At 44.5% G+C, this 27,748-nt stretch overlaps 1 protein-coding gene across 8 annotated transcripts in view; it reads left to right on the top strand.

Annotated features, from left to right (window-relative positions):
- The window catches only part of CLIC5 (chloride intracellular channel 5), a 68,281-nt gene extending 43,284 nt beyond the window's left edge, over nt 1-24,997 (top strand). For 3 of the 8 annotated variants that reach the window (XM_035110305.2, XM_035110306.2, XM_035110307.2), the window contains exons 5-6: nt 14,289-14,470; nt 17,730-19,124. In XM_035110305.2, the coding sequence (XP_034966196.1) occupies nt 14,289-14,470; nt 17,730-17,888 (341 nt within the window). In that variant the 3' untranslated portion in view covers nt 17,889-19,124. The other 5 variants (XR_004692282.2, XR_009557276.1, XM_060272343.1 and 2 more) reach the window with 5 other exon arrangements.
- The last annotated feature ends 2,751 nt before the right edge of the window (nt 24,998-27,748 follow it).

Below are 27,748 nucleotides of genomic sequence, written 5' to 3'. Positions count from 1 at the left end.
GCTCTCTGCTGGCCATTATGAAATGTACAGATCAGGGATGGGGGAGAACGTGGCCCCCAGGTGCTGCTGGGCTATGACAGTGCTACTCATGTCAGGAGTGATGGGATCTGGAGTCCAACCTTAGGCATTAAAGGAAATAGCCTGATAGGGAACTGCCTCAGAACACTGGTCCACCCAGCTCATTAATGCTTCTTGTTTTTTTAACTTAGAAAACACTTGTTTCCTCATTTTATTGCTCCTTACGAGGATGAGGATGCAGCTGCAGGCAGCCTGGCCGCTTCCAGGGAAAGGCCGCCCCCACCCCTCCTCTGGCCACAGGAGTGGAGCTGGCTAGGGCAGGAGCCAAGCTTTCCCCCTCCTGCCCCTGCAGCCAGAGGAGGCGTGGCATAATAGTCTGCAATATAGTGACTTTTATATCCACAAGGAAATGAAAACAATTTGTGGGATGCGCTTTATAGCGATATTTGCTTTATTGCGGTGCTCTAGAACCTGAAATATACAACCAAACTGACCTCACTCATCATTGCTGACACTCACTGGCCGCAGCACTCCAGGGTTTGGGTCAGGGGATATTTCCATCCCTACCTGGAGATACCTGAGATTGAACTTGGGACCTTCCACATGCACTGAGTTACAGCCCTTGCTCTCTATGTTCCTTTGTATTCTGTGCAGGAGATATTTACAGAGGGGTGTGTGTGGAGCAATTGTCAGTGGCAAATGTCTTTTGCTCACTTTACCTGGATAGTAATTTATATCATCATCCCCTGCGCTTTTGGTCCTTTTCTCCCATTTGTTTGGCTAGCTTTCCTGCCTTGAACATATGAAAGGTTTGCAGCAGGCTGGTTGGGGCTGTAAGCCCAGAAGCAAACACATTTCTTCCATATCAAAGTTCCACAACTTTTAAGCATCTTGAAAGAGAAGGAATTGATTCCAGATTCTCAGGATGTGGCAAGCTGTGTTTGAAGAAAGTGTGCATATTTATTATTTCATGCCAGTTCAATTACAGCCAACTTGATTCCTTCTACCCCCAACATCAGCCAAATCATTTTAATAACAGGCTTTCCTCGAGGCGTGATCTTCGCCACGTCCCATCTCAGCACGTAGCGTGACTCTACGCTTCAGCTTTTTCCTGCAAAGTCCTAGTACTGTGGTCGACATAGCTAGAATTTAATTTCCTCACATCTGATACAAGAAGAAAGAACACAGAGAAGATACAAATGAGTAGGATCTTGACATCCGTTTCCTAGAATCAGCTCTTTGAATTCCTATCTGATGGAGGCATATCTACACACAGACTAAAATTGACTTAATGGGCATTTCCTCTCCCCTGGGAACCATGGGAACTGTAGCTCTGTAAAGAAGGAAGGAGATTGCCAGCAGGTTTCTCAGACTTGGGATGCGTTACAGGAAGCCATGGGCAATACAAGCGGCATAAAACTGCTAATACATGTAATGAAACTGTGTCCATGTCACAGGAGTTATGCAGGCTTCTCTGCAGGTTCTGGGCTACTGAAGGAAGACTCTTTACTACATGACATGTGCCGAGACCAATCTAGTTCTCTGAGGGTGTGATGTCCTGGCCCATCACTTGCCAGCCCACAGAGAAAGAGGAGCATGGAGGGAGGGGCAACTCCGTGGTGGGGAGAAAGATTAGGGCCTTGGGCCATCTAACGCCTGCTTCTCCCTCAGAAAAGCAGCTTGTTAATCAGAAATTAGTGCCATTTGATGTCTTCAGTATACCTGATCCCCTAGTCCAAATTGGCAAATGCAAAGAGTCCAACTGATTTCTGACAATTGCACAGGAGATGCAGATAAAAGCAGGCATTTATGTGCTCTTGAAAGACCAATGATCAGTTGAAGCTCTTGGTACTCAGGTGCTCCCCCCTCCCCCCCCCGCTGTTTATTTGCTGCTGAAGGAGATGATGGTGTAGAGAGTAACTAGCTGTTTGCAGCTGACTAATCTTTCCTAAAATTGTACTCGCCTTGACTGAGAGAATGAGCCCTTTGATTTCACATGAGGGTTGTTTTTTAAATTTGTGCTGAATTGAATATTTAATGGTGCCCCGTGTGGGTGGCCACATTCATTAAGGTGTTCCAATGTTCTGCTCTTCGCTGAGCTGTGAGACCACCAGCATCGGTTTCATTCTGTGGAATTTCCAGCCGTCTGCCCAGAGGAATCCACTGGTCTGACCTGGATTCAGATCAAGGCCCTAAAAATAAAAGAACATTATATCATTAATTTACATATGATTACCCCTCCCCCCCATTGCTGCATCATGTGGTTAGGTAAGAGAGGTGAGAAATGCCTATCTGCTATATATAGCCAAGAGTATGCTGCCAGAAATCTGTTGGATATGAGTCCCAGGAATACCTACATCAGTTTGACTCTAGCTTAGCAATGCTGACGTTGGCACATTTGCAGGAAGGCAAGTGGTGATTTACAGTGCTTGTTGTGTGTGTTTTAAGTGTGCTTTTTCCTTTATCAAGCAACCATCAATTTCTGAAAGAATTTGTATTACTTGGAAAGTGGAGTTAACAGGTCTAGCTAGACCTGAAGAGGAAACCTTTGCATTGAAGAGTTACAGTGCACTGCATGGAGAATTCTCTGAAGTACAGCTTCTCCTGTCACTGTGATGGGAAGAACTGTGCAGCACAGGACAGAGTTTAGACATGGTAACCTTACTAAGAATCACTTAGAATCATAGAATCACAGAGTTGGAAGAGACCACAAGGGCCATCCAGTCCAACCCCCTGCCAAGCAGGAAACACCATCAAAGCATTCCTGACATATGCCTGTCAAGCCTCCGCTTAAAGACCTCCAAAGAAGGAGACTCCACCACACTCCTTGGCAACAAATTCCACTGTCAAACAGCTCTTACTGTCAGGAAATTCTTCCTGATGTTTAGGTGGAATCTTCTTTCTTGTAGTTTGAGTCCATTGCTCCGTGTCCGCTATCATATCACCGCTTAACCTTCTCTTCTCCAGGCTAAACATACCCAGCTCCCTAAGCCGTTCCTCATAAGGCATTGTTTCCAGGCCTTTGACCATTTTGGTTGCCCTCCTCTGGACACGTTCCAGCTTTTCAGTATCCTTCTTGAAGATGGTCAGAACCTGGTCATTTATTATTTAAGGAAAAGGTTTAAAGTTACAAGGGATTTGATTTCAGACTTTGCCAAAGGGAATTCTATTCGCTTTTCAAAAATGGGTAATTGAAATACAAACACATTTTTCTCAAATATTTTTCAGGGATTTTGTTGTTTCATGTCTCTGAGGATTCTGTGGGAAACTGAGGATTTATCCAGATGCAGAAGTTGTCGGTGTCTGTCAAGCATGGTAATTAATGCTGTGCCTGGAGGCTGCTAGTCAAATAAGGACTCGGCCAGCACTGATCCTGCCAAATCCAAGGTGAAGGGAATAGAGGAGAGAGGACAGGCAGGATTTTCCCAAAGAGGGACCACAGCGCTGCATCTCCATCACAGCTGCTACCTTTCCGTGGCTGTATCTCTCACCTTGCTTTGAAAGACATAAAGGATCAGTACTCTCTCTCTCTCCCCCCCCCCATTATATGGCTGAAAACAAGATATGAAGCAAAACTAATGACAAGAAAAGCAATAAGTGTTTCCAGTTGGATTGTCAGCTTAGCCCTGCCTCTAGGATTTTGAATACAGGCTGATGTGGAGAAATTTAGCAGAGGAAACCGCCCATCATGATGGGGCAAACTTTGAATGCAAAAAGTTTAGAATCAGAGCTCCCCCCCCTGCCCCGCCCCCATCGATGCCATCCACAAATCTTTGCCCCATTTCGATTTGGGTCTGGACTGCTTTGAGATTGTATCTGACTCAAGTGGGTCTAACCTTCCTCAGTCACCCTTTCTTTACCATTTTAGCCGGCTTGTCAGTCAGGAGAGAGACCTCCCAGGGCCTGTACTTAGGTGAAGCCATTTCTTCCGAATGGACAGAATTGAATTGGGAAGCAGGAAAAACTGGACAAGCCACAATCCCAAGATGGCAGTAACCTATATTGATGGGGCAGGCTCATGAATGTCATTTCTAAGGGCAGGTCCCACAGGACCTCTTGGGTGTCTTTCTAGCCCTCCCTGTTGCTGGCTACACACCTGCACAGGAAGGAGGTTTTGTTGCCTGGGAAGGAAAGGGACTGGAAAAGGTAGGCAGGCCATTTGGACTTCTTCACCATCCCTGCCAAATGCTCAAAACAGCCAAATGGTTTTTTGAGTGTGCCAGGGATGGAAGGTATGTTGGCCTTGTCTCCATGACAGATCTGCTTAATTTGTGTTTCAGGCTTCTGTTAAAAGACATAGAGAAAAAGGCAAAAAGGAAGAAAACGTGGCAGGCCTAGTTTCCAGAAATGTTGTACCGTGATATATATATTTAAGCTTTTAAAGTACAGTGGTGCTGCCTGCCCATCCCATACATTTTGTGCCCGTCTTTTGGTTTGTGGTCTGAGAGCTGATCCATACCTTCCCTCATCCCTCTGCTCTCCCGTGGGAAGAAAACTGTTCTTCGGTGCTCAGTTGGAGCAAACAGCAACACGGTTTTTCTGTGGACTACCCTTTGTTCCAATTGAGAGCTGAAGAGCGGGTTTTCCCTGAGAAAGGAGCCAGGCAAGGGGGAAACCACTTGGACCTGTACCTAGAAAGTGTGGGTCAAGCAGAAGTGGGGGTCAAGCCCTGACTATACTTGTGTGTAGATGAATGGAATGTATGCACCCTTCAGCACAGCATGGTTGAGGCCGACTGGTCATGACTCTCCAGGGGGCAATGGAGCGTTTTGGTTTGGGATCTCGCTCATGTATTATTATTTTTCTTCTGTTTTATTCCAGTACAAATCAAAAGCAATTTATAGAGATATCAGTGGTGGTTAAAAAAGTAAGTGATATGAAAAAAGAGAATCTTGTATTGTTATGAGGAATGTTAAGAAATACGTTCCTGTAACTGCTGAGTCTGTGTAAGACTTTGTACAGTACATACATTTGACTTTTGTTCTTTTTGCATTTGCATTCTTCTTCAGTGTGTACACAAAATGTCTCTTGTGTCTAGTAATGTGTCATCAAAAATCGTAAACTAGCGTGTGACATGAAACCAGTGACAGGACGCTCCCCACATGTCAAATGTGGTAGTTTTCTGGCATGGCGAATGCAGCAACAGCAAAGCCATCCTCTAAAATATGGAATTTCCTTTATCAGAAATGGATTCTTTATCCGTTTGTACATAAGCATAAAATAGAATATAAGAAGGTGAAACCTTCTTTTTGCAAATTGCAAATTGCAAATTGCAAATTGTTCTCTAGAACTCCAGGGGGCACTGCAGTTCAGGCCAAGCACACTAGAAGATATTCCCTTTTCCTGTGGCCATGGCCTAACACGTTTAGTAAAAATCTGAAATTACGTTGGGATGCCTGGTTTTCAAGGTATCTCCCGCTGCTCTTTGATCATTTAAATTGCACTGCACAGTCTGTGTAAACACACAGCAGCTTAATTTGGAATGCTGTAATGATCATCTTTCATTTATAAAATGTGGCTTTACATTTAGGTCTTGATTTTTCTCTCGGAGCATTAGCACTCGGTATGTGGTGTAAAGACATTTTTAAAGGAGGCAGATAAAGGGCCTTATCTACTAAGCACAGTTTCTTTCCAGAAAAGAAGCAGCAGCACTTACTGGGCCTGAGCATGTGGCTGCTAGAGTAATTCAAAGATTTGCACGAGATCCCCTCTGTTTCTGGCCCAGTTTATACTTAGTGGCATTCCTCACACAGACACAGTACAAGCTCCAGTGATTGCACAGGAAGGCACTGCTTGTTTGAAGTGGAGCCTCCATGAGGGGGCTGTGCTTGTGCAACTCGTGCAATCACAGCACCATGCAGACGTATCCTGCAAATCATGGCGCTCACACAGACAGCTGCCATTTTAGAGGCAGTGGTTCTCATGAACAGCAGCGGCATGGGAGCATTGCCCAGTGGCAAGTGTGTCGATGGCCCTGTGAACTTGCCAAGGTCCCCCTGGGCCTACCGTTGTTTATTAGGATTTTGAGACTTTGTGCAGAATGAAAGGTCTAAGTAGCATTATGAAAAAATGAATCATGCAAGGGCATCCAATCTATTTGTGTTAACTCAAGTCTGTCAAATCTTTTATAAGGTGTTCTGAAGGGATGTGTGAATGTGGGGTATAAAATCCTTTTCCACTTATGGTTTAGCCCCTCACTATTTGTTCCTCAGAGTCCTTTTTCTGCTTCAGATGAGCCAGTAGAGGAAGTGAGCCAGACTAGGGGAATGGATGGAGGTGGGGGTTTCTGCCTCAGACAGGTAAATAGTAGTGAGAGGGTTCAGCTTCCCTCACCTGTATGTGCTTTAGCTACCCTGTATACTAATGTACCTCCACCTGCTTTATATGTGGGTCAGCCAAACTAAGGTTAAACAAATAGGAACGTTATGTCAGTTTGGTCCTAAAAGTCTATAAATTGTATCCCAGATATTGCTTTACCCTGAACATTTTAGGATCTCAGTAATTTCACCCACAATTATATTACCTACATGGAAACTTTTTAAGAATTTGATAAATACCTCTAATGGAAGTATCTTTTCATGGCTTTTTTTTTCAGCTGGAACTGAGTTCTGGCTTCTTTCAGGTGGGTGCCATTGTCATTATAAGAGAACAAGGGAGGTGTTCATGGTGAGTTCTGGCACCTCTTTTTCTAGAAAAATATCACATGGTTTAATGTTATAAAATTATAATTATTTGATTCAATTCTACCTGCATGCAAGGAGGAAAATAAATTTCAGAGCGGTTTGTAAGGAGCAATTGTTATATTTTATTATTACTGTACAACTTTATTTATATGTTGCCTTATACTCAAAAGGCTCAGTGTGACTTACAAAGTTAAAAAAAAGGTTAAAAACTTACAGCAGCAATAACAATTAAAATAACCATTGAAAGTGATCACAATGAGCCTCCCTCCAGGTTTACTTTTCCTGGTTACCATTCTGAGGAGAGCTCTGGACTAGCTGGGTCTTAGATCCCAGTTATATTTATATGTACGGATTACTCCGTTGAGGAGTGGAAAGAGGGGAAGAAACCCCCAAGTAAATCAAGGTGTGCCTGTGCACATGTGCTTTCTGCTGGGTTCTGAAGTGCTTTCTGCTGGGTTCTGGTGCCAACTTAGTTCTCAAGCTGACTTCTCATGGTCTCCATTCGAGATCTGCATGGCTTCAGCACAGAGACTCCTGAAGTTGCCACCCAAAGCAAGATTAGCCAAGGGTACAAAACCTGCCCCATGGCAAAAACAACATCCAGGAAAGCAGCTTACTTGCTGAAGATGAATTTATAAAGAAAAATAAGGGGGTTGAAATTTGCATTAGGGTATTACTTGTCCAGATTATGTGAAGTTTAACAAAGATGTGGTCTTTAAATCAGACTGCCTAATGAAACGGAACGGTTTGATTTTGTTGTATTTTACCTTAATTTTCTGTTCCACAGTAGTGGGAACAAACCAGAATAATGCAATAGACCTCATGCAATATGCTATGAATCTGGAAGTGATCAAGGAAGGTGGTGTGTGTGTGTTTTAAGGAAAAATAAATCTCAGATTGTTTGTGTGAGACTGGATATTTATGTACAGTTTCCCCTTTTCACTCATTGCATATTTCATCCAATTCATTTGTGTGTGTTATGGGATAAATCTTGTGTGGGTAGAAAAGAGCAGTAAAAAGAAAAGGCATCAATCAGTGGTAAAAGGTAGCAGCAGTCACGATTCATTTTGTACACAGGTCATAGTTTGTTAAACATGCCTCCGCGTGACAATTAAGCAGCTTGCAGGTTTACAGAGGTCATTTTGGAGCGGCTTCATATTGCAGGCTGAAAGGAAGTCTGCTTGCCTTAGGAAAAAAGACAGCTCTGAAACGTTGTCAGGAAGGCTTCAGTCATTCCCATATGTGGCTGTATGAACCACTTTCCCTCATAACTAGTAAGGAGTTACATAACAGAGGCAGAAGAACTCACCCTCATTTGTTTGAAAATTGGCTTCTGTTCTCAAGATTTGTTGGGTCATTGCCCTGACATGTATACTTGTTGGTTCATTATGTTTCTATCAAATGGTTAACATGGAGGCCCAGATCCTCAAGGCAATGAGTAGCTTTGGGCCAGTTATTCTCTCACACCATGTCCTACCTCACAAGGTTATTGTGAAGATAAAATGAATTGTACGGGTAGATCTCCGTTGTGCACGCTGCCCTGAGGAAAGTGTGGGATAGAAAATAAAAGAACGGATCAGGCTCAAGGCCTGGGCTGCTTCTGGAAGGTCTTCGGGTTGAAAAGAGAGGCCTCCCTTAGCAAGGAGCTCTGGCCACAGAGAAGCCCTGAAGATCCTCAAACTGGGCTGGGCTCATATGATGGAATGCGGTCTTTCAGGGAACCTGGTCTCAAGCCATTTGGGGCTTTGTAGGTTATACCTAGTTATTTGGATTGTACCTAGGAAGCCTGCCGTGCTGGAGTCAGACGCTTCCTAAAACTGTCCCAGGCAGTTGAATGGTTGCAGCGTTCTGAAATTTCTGGACATTCTTCAGACATTCACACAGAGTGTGTTACAGTCCAAATAAGATGCAATTGAGTTGTATTGCCTCACCATAGCCAGATCAAACATCTCTACACCACTGCTCCCATACTGCCAGTTTATTTCATTCCTCTTCCTTGGTCCTTTTACATGCCTTTCTTCCTCCCATAACAGCATCCCTTTCTTACCCCATTCCTTTTTATATTTTCTCTCTCTCTCTGTGTGTGTGTCTAATGATGTTCCTCTTTTATGTCACTTTTATGTCCAATTTCCTTTAACGAGTCCTCCAGCCTCCCCCCTTCCCCCCCAACCAAAAGGCTATGGCAAAACTGGGGGGGGGGGGCAGGCAAGCAAGGGAGAGAGGCCCTGGGCACACCAAATTGTGAAAGAAAGACATTTTGAAAAAAGTTACTCGCCAACAGTATTTCTCTTCTGGATTTTGTATGCAATGCCTGAGCAGATCTGCCCCATAGCTTTAGAAACCTTGAGCGCTGGGTGGTTTCCTCTCTATTGTGGAGCCAGAGAACGGGTGAGGGCGAAGGAGTCAGACCTGCGTGGAGAAATTTGCACTTGTCAGGAGATCAGAGAGGCTCCCAAGAAGGCAGGTGCTGGCCATGCTTGTTCTAGGAGACAGAATACAAAGCCATGCTCTACATTTCCTCTCCACCACCTCCTCAAATGGGAAATAGGAAGCAGATGGGCAAATGCAGGCAAGCATATCTGAAGACAGCCACCACTGAAAAATAGATGGTTGAGCCAGGATTTCAAAAATCCAATTGAGTTAAATTAAGTAAATAACTTGATTTTGAATGGGACACTAAAACAATATTATTCTTTGCTTACTGTGCGAGGAAAACCTTTTATTCAACAGGTGTTAATAGGTTCAAAAAAGAAAAGGGGATTCTCCGTATTTCCAGGGCTGCCCTAATAATAGTGTTCTATGCACCCTGCCAATATTGCATGTGGAGACCCTTTAACCTAGGCCTAGAAATAAATTCAGATTTTTTGTTTGGTTTTTGGCAGAATTTAGGCCACAACTTTATTGATTGTAAATCAAGTGAGTGGTTGCATAGGCTCTGGTTCCAGAGCTGACTCTGGGCGCACCATGAGTCAGCATACAGGTTCACACCTGGGACAGGGTCCTGACTAGCGCCAGGCCTTGATTCCCCCATGTGTGCCCAGGACTCTGGAGAGGGCACAGCCCCTCTTGGGGGAATACCAACCAGAAGTCCCATGGAATCCTTTAAGAGGAATACCCGTGGATAGGGTGGTAAGGGCTCATTCCACCCCTATCAGCGTGAACCAGAGCCTATCCGCCACAAAGAGCGTGCACACACATGCTCCCGCCAACCACTCACTCCTGTAACCAATCCCTTAATCCCTTAGCTATGGAGGACAACCATAAATCATTCCCCTCATCAGACAGATGGACACCGTCCCGTCTGTACAGAGTTGCATTGCGTGGGATGATGTCTGGGTGTCAGATGACCATCCCACCCATTTGGCCACTGCGCTCTGGACGCGTCTTCTGGCCCGCTTGGTGGCAGCTGGGGAATGACTACCTCTCTAAATGTGTCGCGGGAGTAATTGCGAGCAAAATATCTTAATTCTGGGTAAGGCAAGCAGTTCGTATAAGTCCTCTTGTATGCGGGATCGCAGAAGTAAGCCCGGGGTACTTGGCATGTCGTTCTCACTGAGCTGGATCACCATTGCAGTGGGCTGGCCCATTGGGCTTTAGCCCGCAACATTGGGAGAAGCTCTCCCCAAAGCATGCCTCGCCTGGAGATCCAGAACAGCCACACAAGCCCAAGCCTCCGTCCCAGTCCAGACAGCACTGCCCTCTCGCTGGCCCAGTGGATGATGCCGTGACCCACAATCCAGAAATCCATTAGAGGCAGACCTAGAAGGCATGTTAGCAACTGCACCTCAGTGCCATTTCCAGACGTATCCCTTGTACGCTTTGGACCTCCAACGGCCCAGGTCCTTGATCATATCTACTGATAGGCCCATATGCGCCTATATGTTGTAGCTGCCCCAATGCGGAAAGAATGAGGTGCAAATATGAAAACAGGTAGGCCACAAGCGCCGATTGCTTTACACATTACTGCAGCAAATTGCTGGCAGCTCAAGCGTGACCCATCCTCGTGGATGAACAGGGAACCACCCCCAAGTGGGCAAATGGAAAGGTATTTCTTAACATCTTTAATGGGACAGGGACTGGGCTGAAAAGTGGCAGGCAGCCGCATCAGGGCTCCTCTGCCCAACTGATCTGTTTTCGAATTGCACACCATTAAAATCAGCTCGGATTCGGACAATTGGATGTCCTGCAATAACAAGCCCCTAGAAACCTCAGTTTGGGGGATTCCAATACCACCTCACCCACACGCAATCCACCAAAGTAAATGACAGAAAATGCTGTTGCAAAAAGACGTGTCTCGAAGGAGGACCAACAAATAAGCCTCAGCTGCTTACACATGGTGCAAAGCACCTCAAAGCACCATGCTGTACCTGGTGCCCTGGGAGGCTGCAGTCATCCCCAGCCCTCGAGGGCCTTTCATGCAACAAATTTGGCACAAGGGTCCTTTTCGTAAAGGGACTTACAGAAAAATGAAATCGCCAAAGCTTGAATTCGAAGGGACTTGATCGCCCACCCCAATGTGTGCAAATGAGCCAAATATCACAACGCTTGCTGTGTTGTGGGGCAATTAACTGCGGGGCCACCTGTAGGCTGGGCAATAAACGACAGTCAGTCAATCAATCAATCAATCAATCAATCAATCAAAATACTTTATTCGACCGATAGTCAGAAAGGGCAATAAAGGACAAAAAATCCACCCAGGCCTTCTTATAAGACTCAAGGTGGAAGGAGAAATAGATGCCACTACTCCCTGCATGACAATCATTTGCCAAGTTTCCAAAGATGAGGTGGGAAATATTCCGGACACTGCTTGGCAGCCGGGGCCAGCAATCTGAAGCGCTGCATCTGAAAATGGGATAGGGCATTGGCAATGTTATTATTGGCGCCCGGCACGAAACGGGCAGAAAAAACTATGTTGAATCTGAGGCAGCACAGCACAAATGTACTCAGCAGGCAGATTTAGAACAACGTTTCCTAGACTCCTACCCACTCAAACCTCTCTTGTACCTACGATACATTGACGATATTTTTATTATCTGGACACATGGACAACAGACCCTGGAAACCTTCCACCAGACATTCAATGACTTTCACCCCACCATCAACCTAACAATGAACCAATCTATGCAAGAAATACATTTTTTGGACACTACTATAAAAATACAGGATGGACGTATAGACACTACCTTATACAGAAAACCAACTGACCGACAAACATATCTACATGCTTCTAGCTACCATCCCAAACATACCAAACAATCCATCGTATACAGCCAGGCCCTACGTTACAACCGCATCTGTACAACTCTACAGACAGAGAATCTCACCTAAGAGATCTACAGCAAACCTTTTTAGAACTAAAATATCCACCTGATGAAGTTAAACAACAGATCAACAGAGCCAGACTGATACCTAGAGAAAACCTGCTGCAAGACAGACCCAAAAAAGAAAATAACAGAACACCACTAGTCATCACATACAGCTCCCAAGTTAAAACAGTACAACGCATCATCAGAGATCTACAGCCTCTCCTGGACAATGACAGCTCCCTTTCTCAAGCTCTGGGAGGAAGACCTTTCATTGCCTACAGACAGCCACCCAATCTTAAACAACTCCTCACCCACAATAAGACAACCACCAGACTTAACATGGACACTGGTACCAGAGCCTGCAATAAACCCAGATGCCAACTTTGCTGCCACATACACCCGGACAACATCATTACTGGCCCCAACAACATCCAACATACCATCTCAGGACTATTTAATTGCCCATCTTCTAACATTGTGTATACCATCAAATGCCAACAGTGCCCTTCGGCTCTCTATATTGGACAAACAGGCCAAACCCTACGCCAAAGGATAAATGGACATAAATCTGACATCAGGAACCATAAGACAGAGAAACCAGTAGGAGAACACTTCACATTCTATACAAGATCTCAAAGCAGCTGTTTTATTACAGAGAAATTTCAGGAACAGACTGGAAAGCGAAGTTGCTGAATTGGAACTCATTACCAAGCTTAAAACCATGGAGCCACCTGGGATGAATAAAGACATCGGATTCTTATCTCATTATGCATGATCAAGCTTTCTTTAGCGCCTCAGCCCTTGCTCCCCCCCCCCAGGACTAATTGCAGTCATCAGCAGTCGTTAACAGCCATCTACAGGTTTACCACTCCCCTCAGCCCATCACCCATTCCCACCCACACCTACCACCCTCTGGGTCTGAAAGGGTCTGAAACTTCTGTTTCAAGTGTATCTGAAGAAGTGTGCATGCACACAAAAGCTCATACCAAAATAAAAACTTAGTTGGTCTTTAAGGTGCTACTGACTAGCTTTTGTCTGTTAGTCAACTAAAGTTTCAGTTGTAACTGCAATGTGTTATACGTAGGGCTGTCTCTGAAGACAGTTTGGAAACTTCAGCTGGTGCAGAATTGGGCAGCCAGATTGCTCACCAGGAACATACGACACCCAGGGCAGTCTGGAGCAGGTCGGACGCCCTGGTGCTGAGGCGTGGAGATAGCTCCGGCGCCCCCGCCCTCGCAGCGTCCTGCCTGGTTTCCGCACAGCTTCGCTGCGCAGCACCCCACCTCCCGGCCCGGCGCCCTGGCGCACCGTGCCACTGGAACCTTACCTAGAGCCGGCCCTGATGACACCAATCCTGGCCTGACTGCACTGGCTGCCAATTCACCTGGTGCCTTCATTTTACATATTTACGCACAAGGCGAAAATGTTCCTCCTCAACCATGCTTTGGGCTGTTTAATATTCTGTAGCCTTTAAAATGTGCTTGTGAGAGGGGGGAATTTAAATTTGATATATCATCATCATTACCATCAAAATCTACTGAATACACACTGTGCAGCAAAATCCTAATTGCAATTACTCAGAAGTAAGTCCTATTGAGTGTAATGTGATTTATTCCTAGGTAAATGTGCATGGTATTGCAACATTAGCCCCCGTTTGTCTGTTGTTGACTCCCCATGACTTGATTTTGTTGTCAGATTACTTGTCTGGTATATTCTAAGATCCTGGTCATGCAAGGATGGGCAGTTCGGCATCACAGACCCCTCTCTGAATTATCTGAATGTCGTGAAGGCAAGGATACTGAACTGAGTTTTCAATACCTTTAAAAAATTTTTAAAGTGGCACAGAGATTTTTATAATTGCAATGTTTTAGAAGGAGAGAGAATGTCTGGAGCAGAGAGATGAAATTCATTCTGCATTTTGGAGAATGTCCAAAAATAATAGTGCAATGATGAAGTGCTGAGCCAACAGCAGGCTTGTGTATGAGACCAGAAGCCCAATGTAATTGTCCCAAGTATCCCAAAAATGCTCTAAGGTTTCCAGGGTGGTGTGTAAAAGATAGCATTTTGGACTTTCCTTTCCTTTTGTCTTCCTATAGTCTGTCCCACAGTCAGTCTTTATTAGCGAAGACTAGGATTCATCACCCCAACAGTACATAGGCCAGACACACAACTATCACAAGCTTTGCCAGCAGACTAGGTCCAAAGTTTTCTGCACATGGCCGTGAACTTTATTGGAAATTCTGTTTTATTTACTCTTCTCTTTATTTGCTTCTTGACACAGGCCTGGAAAGAGGTCTAACAAAGGCTTTGAAGGAACTGGATGACTACCTGAGAAATCCTCTACCTGAAGAGATAGATGCAAGTAGCACAGAGGTGGAGAAAGTGTCGAAACGCAAGTTCCTGGATGGGGATGAGCTAACTCTGGCCGACTGCAACCTTCTGCCCAAACTTCATGTTGTCAAGGTGAAAAGAATTTGTCTTTGGAACAGGCACCTATTTGCCCCCCATTCCCCTCATTGTTTTACATGCTTTGCATTTCCCTGAGCAGTGAGAAGCCTAGGAGAATGAGCACTACATAAATACAGTATTTGGATGGTGACTTGGCTTATTTACAAAAGTACTAGCAAAGCACACTGCAAACACAGCAGATTGTTATAGCTGGCAGCCGAACTGCTAAACCTGCATGAGATCCCCAGGTTCCCTGCCCAAGATCCACAGGTGGGGACCTCCAAGACATGCTAAGCTCACAGCTGATGCTGCTCAAATTCAGTAAGCAGCCTCCATGACTTCTGCCTACACAGGCAGACTCATAGCTGTCAAGTTCTCCCTTTTTTTAAAAAGGGAAATTCCCTTATGCTGAATAGGCTTCCTCGCGAGAAAAGGGAAAACTTGACAGCTATGGGCAGACTGCTCCCTGCAGGAAGATTTCCCCTTGATAAAAGATCTTAACCATTGAGCCCATTAAGGAATATCAGCTGATCACCCTTGATAATTAACAAGCAGTCAGGTTAGCAAAGGATGGTCAGCAGTTCCTTGGTGCTCTGACCACACTCATCTTTCAGTGTCTTACTACTCTGCAGTATCATTTCAATCAGCAGGATCAGTAGAAACCCAATACACTTCTGGTACTTGTTGTTGGGTCAAAATTGTGATGCCAGCAACATAAAAACCACAAGGGCACTTCTAACTGAATTAACATGGCATGCAGTCTAAACATACCCAGCTCCCTCAGAAGTCTTGGTTTCCAGACCCTGGATCATCTTGATCGCCCTCCTCTGCAAATGTTTCAGCTTGTCAATATCCTCCTCAAATTGTGGTGCCGAGAACTGGACATAGCATTCCAGGTGTGGTCTGGCCAAGGCAGAATAGAGTGGGACTATTACTTCCCTTGATTGAGACACTAGACTTCTATAGATGCAGCCTAGATTAGCATTAGCTTTTTCTTCTTCTTTTGCTGCATCACACTGTTGACTCATGTTAAGCTTCTGGTCCACCAAGACCCCGAGATCCTCTTCACATGGACTGCTAGTAAGCCAGCTGTCAGCCACATTAAGCCTTATATTTGTGCATCTAGTTCTTCATACCTAAGTGCATAACCTGGCATTTGTCCCCATTGAAATTCCTTTTTTTAGTTTGGGCCTAGTTCTGCAACCTATTAAGGTCATTTTGAATCCCGGTTCTGTCTTCTGCGGCATTAGTTGCTTCTCCTGGGTTGGTGTTGTCTGCAAATTTAATGAGCATCCCCTCAATTCCAAATCCACCTAACAGTTTCCTCATTCAACCAACATTTTGCCAGCTTCCTCACATGAAGGAACTTGCTTGTTCTTCCTCTTGCTTTCAACATAGCCAAAGAAAGCTTTAAAAAAAATATCTCTTGCAAGCCTGCGCTCGTTTTAAGCTTTGGCCCACCTGTGCTTCCCCCTCAACTGTTGGCTTCTCGTGTATACTCCTCCTTTCTTCCATTTCATATATACACCCTTCTTAAATCTAAGCTCATCCATAAACTCCTTATGCACCAACACTGGTTTCTTTTGATGCCTCCCACTTTTCTTTCTTGTTGGAATTATCTGCATTTAGGCCTTCAGTATTTCTCCTTTTAGAAACCCCCAGTCATCTTAGACGCCCTTCTCTTTGAGTATTTCTGACCATGGGATCTAACCCAGTAGCTCCTTAAGCTTTTCGAAATTGGCCTTCTTAAATTCTTTTCTCCTGCCTCTATATCATGAAACCCAGGAGGACATGATCACTTCCTCCCAAGTTTCCCAATACGTCCCACAGTTCCCTTATATAATAAACACACATGGACACGGATAATGTTGGTTAATGGGCTAAAATAGGCCACAACTTTATTGGTTACAGATGTGAGCGGTTTGACTTAGGCATTGGGTGACCAGGCTATATCCTGACTCCTGCCCACCTGCAAGGAGTCACACTAAGGGTAAACCACCAGTAGGGGGAACCCTATGACATATGTCAAATCGGGGTACCCCCAGGGTCCCCGATGGGTCGTGGCATGGCCCTAGCCCACAACCAGGCTTTGGACAGGATGCACACCCCTGGACCCTTTTAACAGGATACCCTTATTGAGGAGGGGCAGGTGGAGACTACAACCTCCCCTCCCATCACAAAGGCTTACCCAATGGCAATTGGTCAGCTGGGGGGCGTGACACAGCTGGGAGCCACAGTGATGTGGGCAACATCCCTCCACCCTCCCGCCTGGTCACTGGGAGGTCCCGGGTGCCCTCCTGCAACACCGCCCCCCCGGGGAAGGGGAGCAGACTTTTCCAATTAGTTCTTCCCTGTTTGTGAGGACCAGGTCCAAACTAAATGATCCCGTTGATGCTTCTTCCACCTTCTGGGAAATGAAATTGTCAGCAAGACAATGGAGGAATTTGTTGGACCTTTTATTCTTGGCCAAGTTTGCGTTCCAACAGATATTGGTTGAAGTCTCCCATAACTATTTTATCTTGTGGAGCCAGCCAAGATCTCCTGATCTCACAAGATCTTGGACAGCAGGGGGAGAGGAATTCCATGGGTCATTCAGTCTTTGCACAATTTTGCCTTTACACACACACACACACACACACACACACACACACCAAAATCATAACTCTCAGGTAAGTTGCAATTATACTGTACTAACAAACTCATTATATAATACTTTAATATTAGACCAGGGGTCCCCAGACTTACCCGCCTTCGGGCCGGTGCCCACTGCGCCGATCGCGCGGAGGGCGGGGGGAGTGCGCGTGCAGTGGGCCGGAGGGTGGGGGAGTGTGCACCAGTGCGCGTGCGCACACCAATTTACTGGCGCGGTGGCGCGCTTCCAGGCCGGAAAAATCGCCGAAAATTGTTTGTGCGCATGCGTATGGGCCTCCCCCGACCCGGAAGTGCACCAGAAATGACCTCTTCTGGGTCGGGAGAGGCCCATACGCATGCGCAGAAACGATTTTCGGCAATATTTTTCAGATCTGAAAGTGCGCCACCACGCAGTGCGCTGTAAGAGCAGGCGGCAGCAGCGGGCGGCGGGGGTCATCGCGGGCCGGATTGGGAGGCCAATTGGGCCGCATCCGGCCCGGGGGCCGTAGTCTGGGGAAAGTATTACTGTACTTACTTCTTCATGGTTTCCGCTATATTCTTAATTCCTTTTGTCCATATGTTACAAAACATATTAATAATATTCAAGTATTAAAAGCAGATTTTTTGGGGGTCTTCATTCTAGATTGTAACGAAGAAATATCGAAACTATGAGTTTCCAGCAGAAATGACGGGACTTTGGCGATACCTGAGAAATGCTTATGCTCGGGATGAATTCATCAACACTTGCGCTGCTGACAAAGAAATTGAAATAGCTTATGCTGATGTAGCCAAACGGATTTGATGTACCCAAATCCTAATCAAAATCTATTTCACTGGATGGCTGGAAATAAAGGTATCAGTTCCCCAGAAAAAATGGAAGGTGGCAATGCAGAAGAGGAAACGTTACTTCTGAAATGTGTACTGATTTGCTGGAACAAATTTTATCATTTATGACCAGTGTTTTGAAATCACCATGTTTGATTAAATAACCTCCCGCTAAGAGTACATTCTATAGCTAGAAATTTCAAAGTTAAGTAGAACATGAATGTAAAGAATAATTTGGGTTTGGAGTATTTCTACCTTTTTTCATGAACCCTTGATGTGTTCTATTCAAAAATACACCGTCAATAGCTTTGGAGGAAAAATAGGACTGACAGTAAGAAAGGGGATATTGTCATGCGGGAATTGGAAGCATCTTTAGAAGCGTGTCCTGCCCTCATAGATCAAGGAGACAGTTATAGGAGAAGTCTCATGCTTTGGGGGGAAGCCTGAGTGAATGCTGGTGCAGGTACGTAGATTTGCTCAGCAGAGGTCCCAGCAGTAGGGAAGTAGTGAATGCAATAATTTTCTGTACATTTATGATTCAAAGATATTTGGAGGAGCAATGTTAATACAAAAACAGCCTAGGTAATATTGAAAAGAAACTCAGTACTGCGATGGAATTTAGATATATATTGAATGGCTCTTCACAGCTAACTCACAAGGATCTACAGTATCCTTGCAAACATCTCAGCATGTTAAGAAAAAAAGGAGCATGCAACAGAAATCTGATTCCTCATATGAATGGATAAGAAATGGAGTTCATTCCAGGCACCCCCAAACTGCGGCCCTCCAGATGTTTTGGCCTACAACTCCCATGATCCCTAGCTAAGAGGACCAGTGGTCAGGGATGATGGGAATTGTAGTCCAAAACATCTGGAGGGCTGAAGTTTGGGGGTGCCTGGTATATTCCTAAGTCGTCATTTGGTCTAGAAATCCTGAAAACAGCAGTTTTGTTTTAAAAAGTAATTATTCCCCACTGCCAACACTAGGTTGAAGTTTGGCAGGTATATAACTGCTTCCGAGAGTTGGTAGGTTTCTTTGTGCTCACAGAGGGTAACATCCAACTGCAGCTTCCCACAGGGGCAGCAGATTCTGTGTCCACAAACAGGAATCCCCCTACGTTCTCTCCTACAGCTCCTTGCGGGCTCTTAAAAAACTATTGTGGGGCTTGAAGGACCCTCCAGAGCAGATTGGGGGAAATGGGGGGGGGAGTGGGGAGTAGCGGGGATCAGAGGAAGGGAAATTCTGCTGTGTCTGTTGACATGAAGTTGGACTTCACCTAAATAGATTTTATGAAATGGATTATTCTGTGCTCAATCTAGCTTTTGTATTAAGAGTTCTGTTTGAAGCCAATGGATATTTTCTTCCATAAATTACTTTAAAACTTTTATTTATTTGTGTTTTGAAATGTAGGTGTTTTAGCTCATAGTTTCTAATATTTTGGAAGGCAAAATGTTTGGCTCTGAATGCGTTGTTCTGCTTTTGTCTCCACTGCAGTTCCTTAAACTACACTTTTTTAAAAAAAGAAAGAAAAGAAGGACACCCAGGGCTCAAAGAGCAGGCAAATGTTACATTTTGTGATCAGGGTTCTTTAGCATTCCCTGGATCTCTTTTGCAGAAACTGTGTTGGCGTGGCAAGGTCCCAAACCCTTCCGAGATGTAAGAATAAAGACACATGAAACCAGTATTTAGGTTAATGGGCTAAAAAAAGGCCACAACTTTATTGGTTACAGAATGTGAGTGGTATTGGCTTAGGCAATGGAAGCGAACTGACTATATCTGACTCCTGCCCGTCTGCAGGGAGTCTCAGAAGGGTTAACCTCCAGAAGGATTAACCTCCAGTGCTGGAGTAACAGGGGCTGCCAGCACAGTAGCTAAGGCACCCATAGCTCCAGCCCCCTGTTACTCCAGCACTGTATATTATAATATACAGGGATGCAAGTGGCACTGTGATCTAAACCACTGAGCCTCATGAGCTTGCCAATCAGAAGGTTGGCAGTTCGAATCCCCATGACGGGATGAGCTCCCGTTGCTCTGTCCTAACTTCTGCCAACCTAGCAGTTGGAAAGCATGTCTGTGCACATAAAAAAATAGGTACCGTTGTGGTGGGGAGGCAAATGGCATTTCTGTGTGCTCTAGTTTCCGTCACAGTGCTCCATGCGCCAGAAGTGGTTTAGTCTTGCTGGCCACATGACCCGGAAGGCTGTCTGTAGACAAACACCGGGTTCCTGGGCCTGAGGCGAGATGAGCGCCACACCCCGTAGTCGCCTTTGACTGGACGGTTAAGTTCAGGGGTCCTTTACCATTATTATTATTATTATTATTATTATTATTATTATTATTATTATTTACTAGCTGGCCCGGCCACACGTTGCTATGGCTCATCCGTGATTCCCCCCACCCTGTCCCGACCCATGACGTATCACGCCCCCTCCTCCCCCCACCCCCGGCTCATCCCTGTGACTGGTCCCACCGTGCCCTGACCTATCCCGTCCCCTCCTCCCCCCAACCCCCACCCAGGCAAGTCAGTACCTCCATTTGGCCTGGTATGTAAACGGGAGCCGAGCTGCTGTTGAGAGGGAAGGTTCTATAGGTGCAGTACCAGTGTAGCTGCCGCTGGGGGCGCTGGTTTGCAACCTGGTTCTTTTCCCAGCATGCATTTTCGTCTGAGTGGTGTGTTTTGAAACACGGGGTTTGGTTTTTTTTACCTGGCACAGGTGTGACATCTGTCTTTGAAAATGGTACGGGGTCACTCTCATATTCGCATGTGACATTGTGTCAAAATTTGAACGCAATCGGTCAAGCGGTTTTGGTGAAAAGTGGATACTAACGGACATGGCCAGTTTTACATATTATTTTAAAATATAGCATATTTTGTGTCTTTGAAATGGAATAGGATATGATAACTTAATATTTTCAGGTTTTTCATGCTTTTAGATTGGAGCTAAGGTACTAAAAAGGGGAATAAACAGTTACTTCTGGTGGGGAGCTGGATTTCTTAAGAGTGACCTACTTAATTCAGTAGGCCTCTGAGGCTTGATAAATAATTGGGAAAATCCCTAATGTGTGCTTGTTGTCAACTTCAAATGGACTTCAGTCAGAATTTCTTTCTGTTCAATTCTGAATGTGAAGTAGTTTGTGTTAATCATGCTAAACATAGTTTATCTACTTTGGCAAAGTGATTTTTTTAAAAAAGAACTTAAATGACAAGACAGACAGTATGGATTAGTAATAACTTTGTTCATAAATTTCTCACAAGATGTAAAGAAAGAGGCAGATCAGAAGGAAAAGTAGCCAACAATGTGGATTTAATCATTGATGTTTCAGAAAATGCAGACCAAATGTCTGTAAAAATGTCCATTGTAGTCAAACATTTCTGAGATATTTGTTTCAAAGACACCAGTACTTCACTAAGTACTTCATTCCTATCTGAGATCCACATTGATTTCCCTCTTAATATTAATTTAGAAACTGCTAAAGGGCACCTTTTTCTAATAGAGTACTTGAGCTGTTGACAATCCGGCGTATCTGTAAAGCCAAGAAGTTACTAGGATTTTTTAATCTGAACCGTAGCAAACACCTCAAGGATTTCCAGAGGGGCAACTGCAGTAGACTGTCATAGCAAAAACAACAGATGCCTCTGATGAAGCAGAGACCACAGAATCAGAGAGCTGGAAGGGGCCCCGAGAATCATCTAGTCCAACCCCCTGCAATGCAGGATTGTGCAGCTGGCCCAAATGGGGATCGAACCTGAAGCCTTGGCGTTATCAGCACCAACTGAGCTATCACAGACTTATCAGAAACTCCATAGTACATCTGTAAAGTCTGTAAGGTGCCACATATTTGAAAAACTGCCAGGTCCACTTCTACTTCTCCATGGTGGCCCCTCTGAATTCTCATTTCACTGCCCCATTGCAGCCTCCCGTACTCCACCCCACTGGCACAGCTCTCCTCACTGCTCTGTGCCAGTGGCTTTCCAGAGAGAATATCTGCAGAGAATCTCTGAAGTAGACAACAGATATCAAGTAGACATTGCTTTGCTTTCTTGGATTTATTCAAAAAATGATGAAAGGAAAGTGTTATAAACTGATGACATATGTAGAGTGATTATGAAAATATGGGACAAATATTGATTATGACTTGTCCCTGAAATATCACCCATATGCTCTGTCCTGCTAAATTTAATATTGCAAGAAATGAAAAGTCTTTGGACTTTCACAAATGCTTAGGATAAGAGATTTACCGTAACTAAAAAACAGTACTGCGCAATACCAATGTGTAGTGAACATGCCTTCAAAATCTGGATTAATAAGACCCCCTTTCAGTACTTGCAAATTAGAATTCTTTTATTAGAATGGAATAGAAGTGAAAATGTTTATAGGGCACTGACAACTTTTGAAAACATATTTTCAGGCAAGATATCACAAAAAGGGTTACCATAGAAAATGTGTCATGAACTATAGTTATAAAAGAAAGCAGCAAGAAGAATCCAGTTGGAATTTATTTGGCAAAAACTTGTCAGAAATATGCACAAATACAACAAAGAAGTTGCTAGATGTTAGATCTATTGGAAATGCGATCTAACATGCACTTCAAAATGGTAATTTAAAAATACATGGTTTTAAGTTAGCTCAAGTTGTTGGCAATGTAAGGAACAGTATACAAGCATAACTCAGATATATTGCAGGTTCCACTCCAGACCACCACAATCAAAGTGAATATCACATTAAAGCCAGTCACACAATTCTTTTGGTTTCCCAGTGCATATAAAAGTTATGCAGTATATTAAGCCCCGCCCTGCCCCACCCCCACCCCCCCGGCTGCAGGCGTGGGAGGGGTAAAGCCCAGCTCCACCCCCGTGGCCAGAACAGGGGTGGCAGCGGCAGCAAGGGGGGGGCTTCCTTCCCCTGGAAGTGTCTTGGCTGCCTGCAGCTGCACCCGCCTCCTCGTGAGGAGCAATATCTGTGAAGCCCAATAAAGGAAAAAGCAATAAAACAGTGTTTGCCTATACTGCAGAGGCTTTGCACATATTTGGTGGTCATGTAAATATGTAATAGCTTTATGGAAACTTACTGTCATAACTATCAAACGGGTTATAGGGGAAATCATGTGTTTTAAACCTGGAGGGGGGAGAGCTCGGACTCTTTTAAAACTCTATTAAAAAACAGCAACATTGGTGTTTAGTAAACAATTTGTTAATCTGTATTATATCTTGAAAAAATGGACAAAACCAAATTACCTTCTGTGGACAATTGGCTTCAAAATGCTTTGCAAACTTTGGAGATAATAAAAGCTACTCATAAAAGACTTTGGGGGAACAGACATTGTAACTCACAGGCACATGGGAACCATTCCTGCACTTGGGAAAAAATAAATAAATCAATAAATACTAAATTGCCAAGAAATACCAAATATTGTGTGATAGGTTTTCTAGCTGGTAGAAGAGAAACCGCCTGAGTCGTTTGCACAAAGGGTCAGTGGCAGAGTACGCTTTTGGAGGGGTCTGCATTCATTGTTGTTGTTTTTAAAAAGATAATTTAGAAACCTCATTTTCCCTCCTATTAAGCACATAAGCACTGGAGTATTTTCTTTATTTGGCACCTGTGGGCACAGCTCTAATGTAGCCTGTCGTGCAATGCCAAACAGGCTGCCCCAGGTAAATTTCCAGCCCTCCTTATTGCCAACACATGTGCAACCTGGGCTACTGTAGAGCATTGTAAAAGCTTATTTAGAAGCAAAGTAGTGCAGACTGACTACCCATGAGTCAGACCCCATATGGCTGCAGCAGCACAGCCCCTAAATTGGCCTGACATCAGAAACCGCAGGGTGAGAACAGCAGCTCTGAAGGGATGTTTTTGTCACCAGTCATTTTCTATTTATAACAACAGCATAATCCCATTTTATAAGAACACAATAAAGCACAACAGGAGCAGGCATTGTTCTGCTCAAATCGCTTTTCTCATGCGGGTACATTTAAAGCACTTACCCTTTGGCCTCTTGTCTCACTGCACACACCCAACACAAGCAATTAAGGAGCAACAATGCACACCCTGTTGTGTCTGAATGCACAAAACTCACTTGAGGAACAATCTTCTACAAAACATTTTTAGAACATACTGAATTGCTGCTTTTGCCTGTGGTGGTCTGCACTCCACCTTTGCAATCCCTTTGCTAAATTCGCTTGATATTAAGAAAATGGGAGGGGGAATATTTTGGAGATTACTCAGTGGTCTCTCATGTCCCATTGTCACTTGGGGGAAAGGATGAGTGGCTATCTTCTTCTTCTTCTTCTTCTTCTTCTTCTTCTTCTTCTTCTTCTTCTTCTTCTTCTTCTTCTTCTTCTATCACTCGTAGCCGGGTAAGATTGTCTTCCATAAACACGGTTTTAACAATGGGTCCGTAAGTGACTGTGGAGGCCAATTCTGGATCCACAAATCTTTCCACAGTGGGGAGATTGGTTTCCAGGCGACAGTTGATCATGGTGTGGATTTGCCAAGCGTGCTTTCCTCTTAGCACGTTTCTCCCTTGCGTCCTGAGTTCAAGTGTCGCCAAAGCCCATGACACCTTTGGTAAAGGCTGTTCTCCAACTGGAGCACTCACAGGCCAGTGTTTTCCAGTTGTCAGTGTTTATACTACATTTTTAAAGATTTGCCTTGAGACAGTCTTTAAACCTCTTTTGTTGAACACCAGTATTACACTTTCCATTTTTAAGTTCGGAATAGAGTAGTTGCTTTGGAAGACGATCATCAGGCATCCGCACAACATGACCAGACCAACGAAGTTGATGTTGAAGAATCATTACTTCGACACTGGTGATCTTTGCCTCTTCCAGTACACTGATATTAGTTCACCTGTCTTCCCAAGTGATGTGTAAAAAAAATCAGAGACACTGTTGATGGAATCTTTCAAGGAGTTGGAGATGGCGTTTATAAGTGGTCCATGTTTCACAAGCATATAGTAAGGTTGGTAGTACAATAGCTTTGTAAACAAGCATTTTGGTTTCCCTGTGAATGTCCCAGTCCTGAAACACTTGACGCTTCAATTGGGAGAAAGCTGCGCTTGCAGAGCTCAAGCGATGCTGGATTTCGGCATCAATGTTGGCCCTTGTGGAAAGATAACTGCCTAGGTAGGAGAAGTGATCAACGTTTTCCAACGTTACACCATTGAGTTGGATTTGTGGCGCTGCAGAGGGGTTATTTTGTACTTGTTGGTACAGCACTTTGGTTTTTGGGATGTTGAGTGATAGGCCAAGCTTTTCGTAAGCTTCTGCAAAGATATTTAGGATGGTTTGGAGGTCATCCTCTGAGCATGCTCACACTACGTTGTCATCAGCATACTGAAGCTCTATGACGGAAGTTACACTAACCTTACTTTTTGCTTTCAGCCTGTTCAGATTGAAGAGCTTTCCATCTGTTCAATATATGATTTCTACTCCAGTGGGGAGTTTCCCTTCAACAAAGTGTAGGATCATGGCAATGAAAAAAATGAATAGAGTTGGGACAATAACACAACCCTGTTTAACACCTGATCCCACTGTGAATGGTTCACTTTGAGAGCCATTGTTATCTGCACTTGTTGCTGTCATATTGTCATGGAGGAGCCGAATGATGTTCACAAATTTATCTGAGCAGCTAACTTTCAGATAGACAGTCCACAGGGCATTACAATTTACAGTGTCGAAAGCCTTAGTCAGGTCAATAAACGCCATATACAGGGGTTGGTTTTGCACTCTGCATTTTTCTTGAAGTTGTCAAGCGGTGAAAATCATGTCCACTGTCTCCCTAGAAGGCCGAAAACCATTTTGGGATTCAGGAAAGTTCACCTTGGGTATTGTTACGAGACGGTTTGCGAAGATCCTTGCGAGAATTTTGCCGGCCGCAGCTAATAGAGAAATGTCTCGATAGTTTCCACAATCAGTTCTGTCACCTTTTTTAAAGAGATTGATAATTTTGGCATCCCTAAAGTCTGATGGGACTACTTCTCTTTCCCAGATTTTTTCGATGAGCTTGTGAAGTTGTGTAAATTCAATTCCACCCATTTTGAAGCTTTTGGCAGGTATTTGCCCATGTCCCATTGTCAATTTGGGGGGGGGGGAGAGGATGAGTGGCTATAGTATTTCTTAATTATTGTAAAGTATGTGCCTTTGATAAATAATTTTCTTAACGGCTTTAAGCTGGACTGTACGAGGACGTATCCTGAGAGATGCCATTCAAACCAGAAAAGAGAACCTTGAAGCCCAGCATGTTTGCTTCTGTAATAATTTCTTGTAGGCCCAGTATTTGGGTGTAAGAAATGTCCCTTTCAGTTAAGCATAGGGTTCTCTGCTTTTGTGGGCTACACATTTGAACAATGACCGCTCCACACATCAATGGGGCGACTTTTGCGTGGACGCGCGCAGCCCCCTGATCCCAGAGGCGACTCCCTGGTAGTTCAGGCCTCGCATCGCCTTCCCAGGTAGGATGCCAGGGGTCTCCTCCTACCCAAGCCCAGCATCCAATCCTGCCTGGGGAGGTGGTGCCAGGGGATGGCCAGGTAAGGGGAGGGACTGTCCAGCTCACACAGGAGAATTTGAATCTTACCTCCAAGCACCAGTCGGTTCCAGAGCTTCTCCCACCCTCCACACCCTCATTCATGATTTTTTGCAGGTTAACCTTTTCTCTACAGGTTCACAGGCCGCTGTTGAAGGGTCAGAAAGGAATTTTCCTGCATTGGCAGGTTTCGCCTTTCCCATAGCAATACGTCACAACTTTGGCGGTGTCAGGCCTTGGGCGGAATTCTTTGGCGATTTTCCTAGAGGGAGGGGTGTGAGGCAGAGACCTCACCCCCTTTGCGGCAACAAGAGCGGGGTATTTGGGGAAGCCTTGACCATGCCAATAGGCGTCATCACTTCCCCCTTCCAGCGGCGGCGAACAGGGGGCGGGCTCTCTCTACTTGAACATATGTTCTCCAGAGCCAGCCCCAACCCCCATACATGTAGATAACCCCGAAGCCTCCCAGAACCCCAGCTGGGGACTGGGAAGGATAACGCCCAATGCCTGAGCCAAGGTCTCCCTACATCTGAATCTTAATAAAGTTGTGGCCAATTTGAATCCCATAGCACGTTGTTATGTGCCTTGCTGGGGGGGTTGGGGGGGGTTGGGGGACTCCGCCTGTCCGCGCAAAAAGGCAATTTGCTGACATTTCAACTACTCAGAAGAGAAGTTCAAATTAATCAAAATGCAGTCTGAAAAGATAGTATTTATTTCATTGCTGCATCATAAAGATAAACAAAATAAGACGGGCACTTTTTGATTTGACCAGGATAACCTGCAGTGCAGGGAGCTCCGTGTATGGATTGGTCCCTGTGCTGCTACCTCCAAAGTCCAGCTCTGTGGTTCAATATTATATCTTCACCAGGTGGTAATATAACATCCCTTCAGGAAGAGGATGGTGCAGCTTTGAAACTTGCCCCAGAAGTGGGTAGATGTTCAGTTTGGAGCAGCATGTAAATAGTGAAACATTGAAATTGCAACCTACATTCAATGCTGTGCTTTTCAGAGAAACACATATGAATAAGGAATAATTTATTCATTTTATCTGTGGGTTTTGATCCTATTGGGCAATTCTGTCTTGTCAGGACAGTAAAGTCTTTGATTTTTAAGTGATGCAGTCACCTTTAAAATTAATACTACATATTTGTATTTTTGAACTCAGTGTAAGTGTATGACAATGGCAAATAGTCGAATAAAACAATACTATGATACCGGTACGTTTGAAAGACACAACAGAACTTTGCAAAGTTGAGATATTTTATAACACTTTCTCTTGTTCTTGAATAGCACCTGCTGATTTTAATAAAAA

This window comes from Zootoca vivipara, chromosome 3, assembly GCF_963506605.1.
Source record: "Zootoca vivipara chromosome 3, rZooViv1.1, whole genome shotgun sequence".
Lineage (NCBI taxonomy): Eukaryota > Metazoa > Chordata > Lepidosauria > Squamata > Lacertidae > Zootoca > Zootoca vivipara.
The sequence above is the reverse complement of the archived record's forward strand: the minus strand, read 5'-3'. Positions and strand labels throughout refer to the sequence as shown.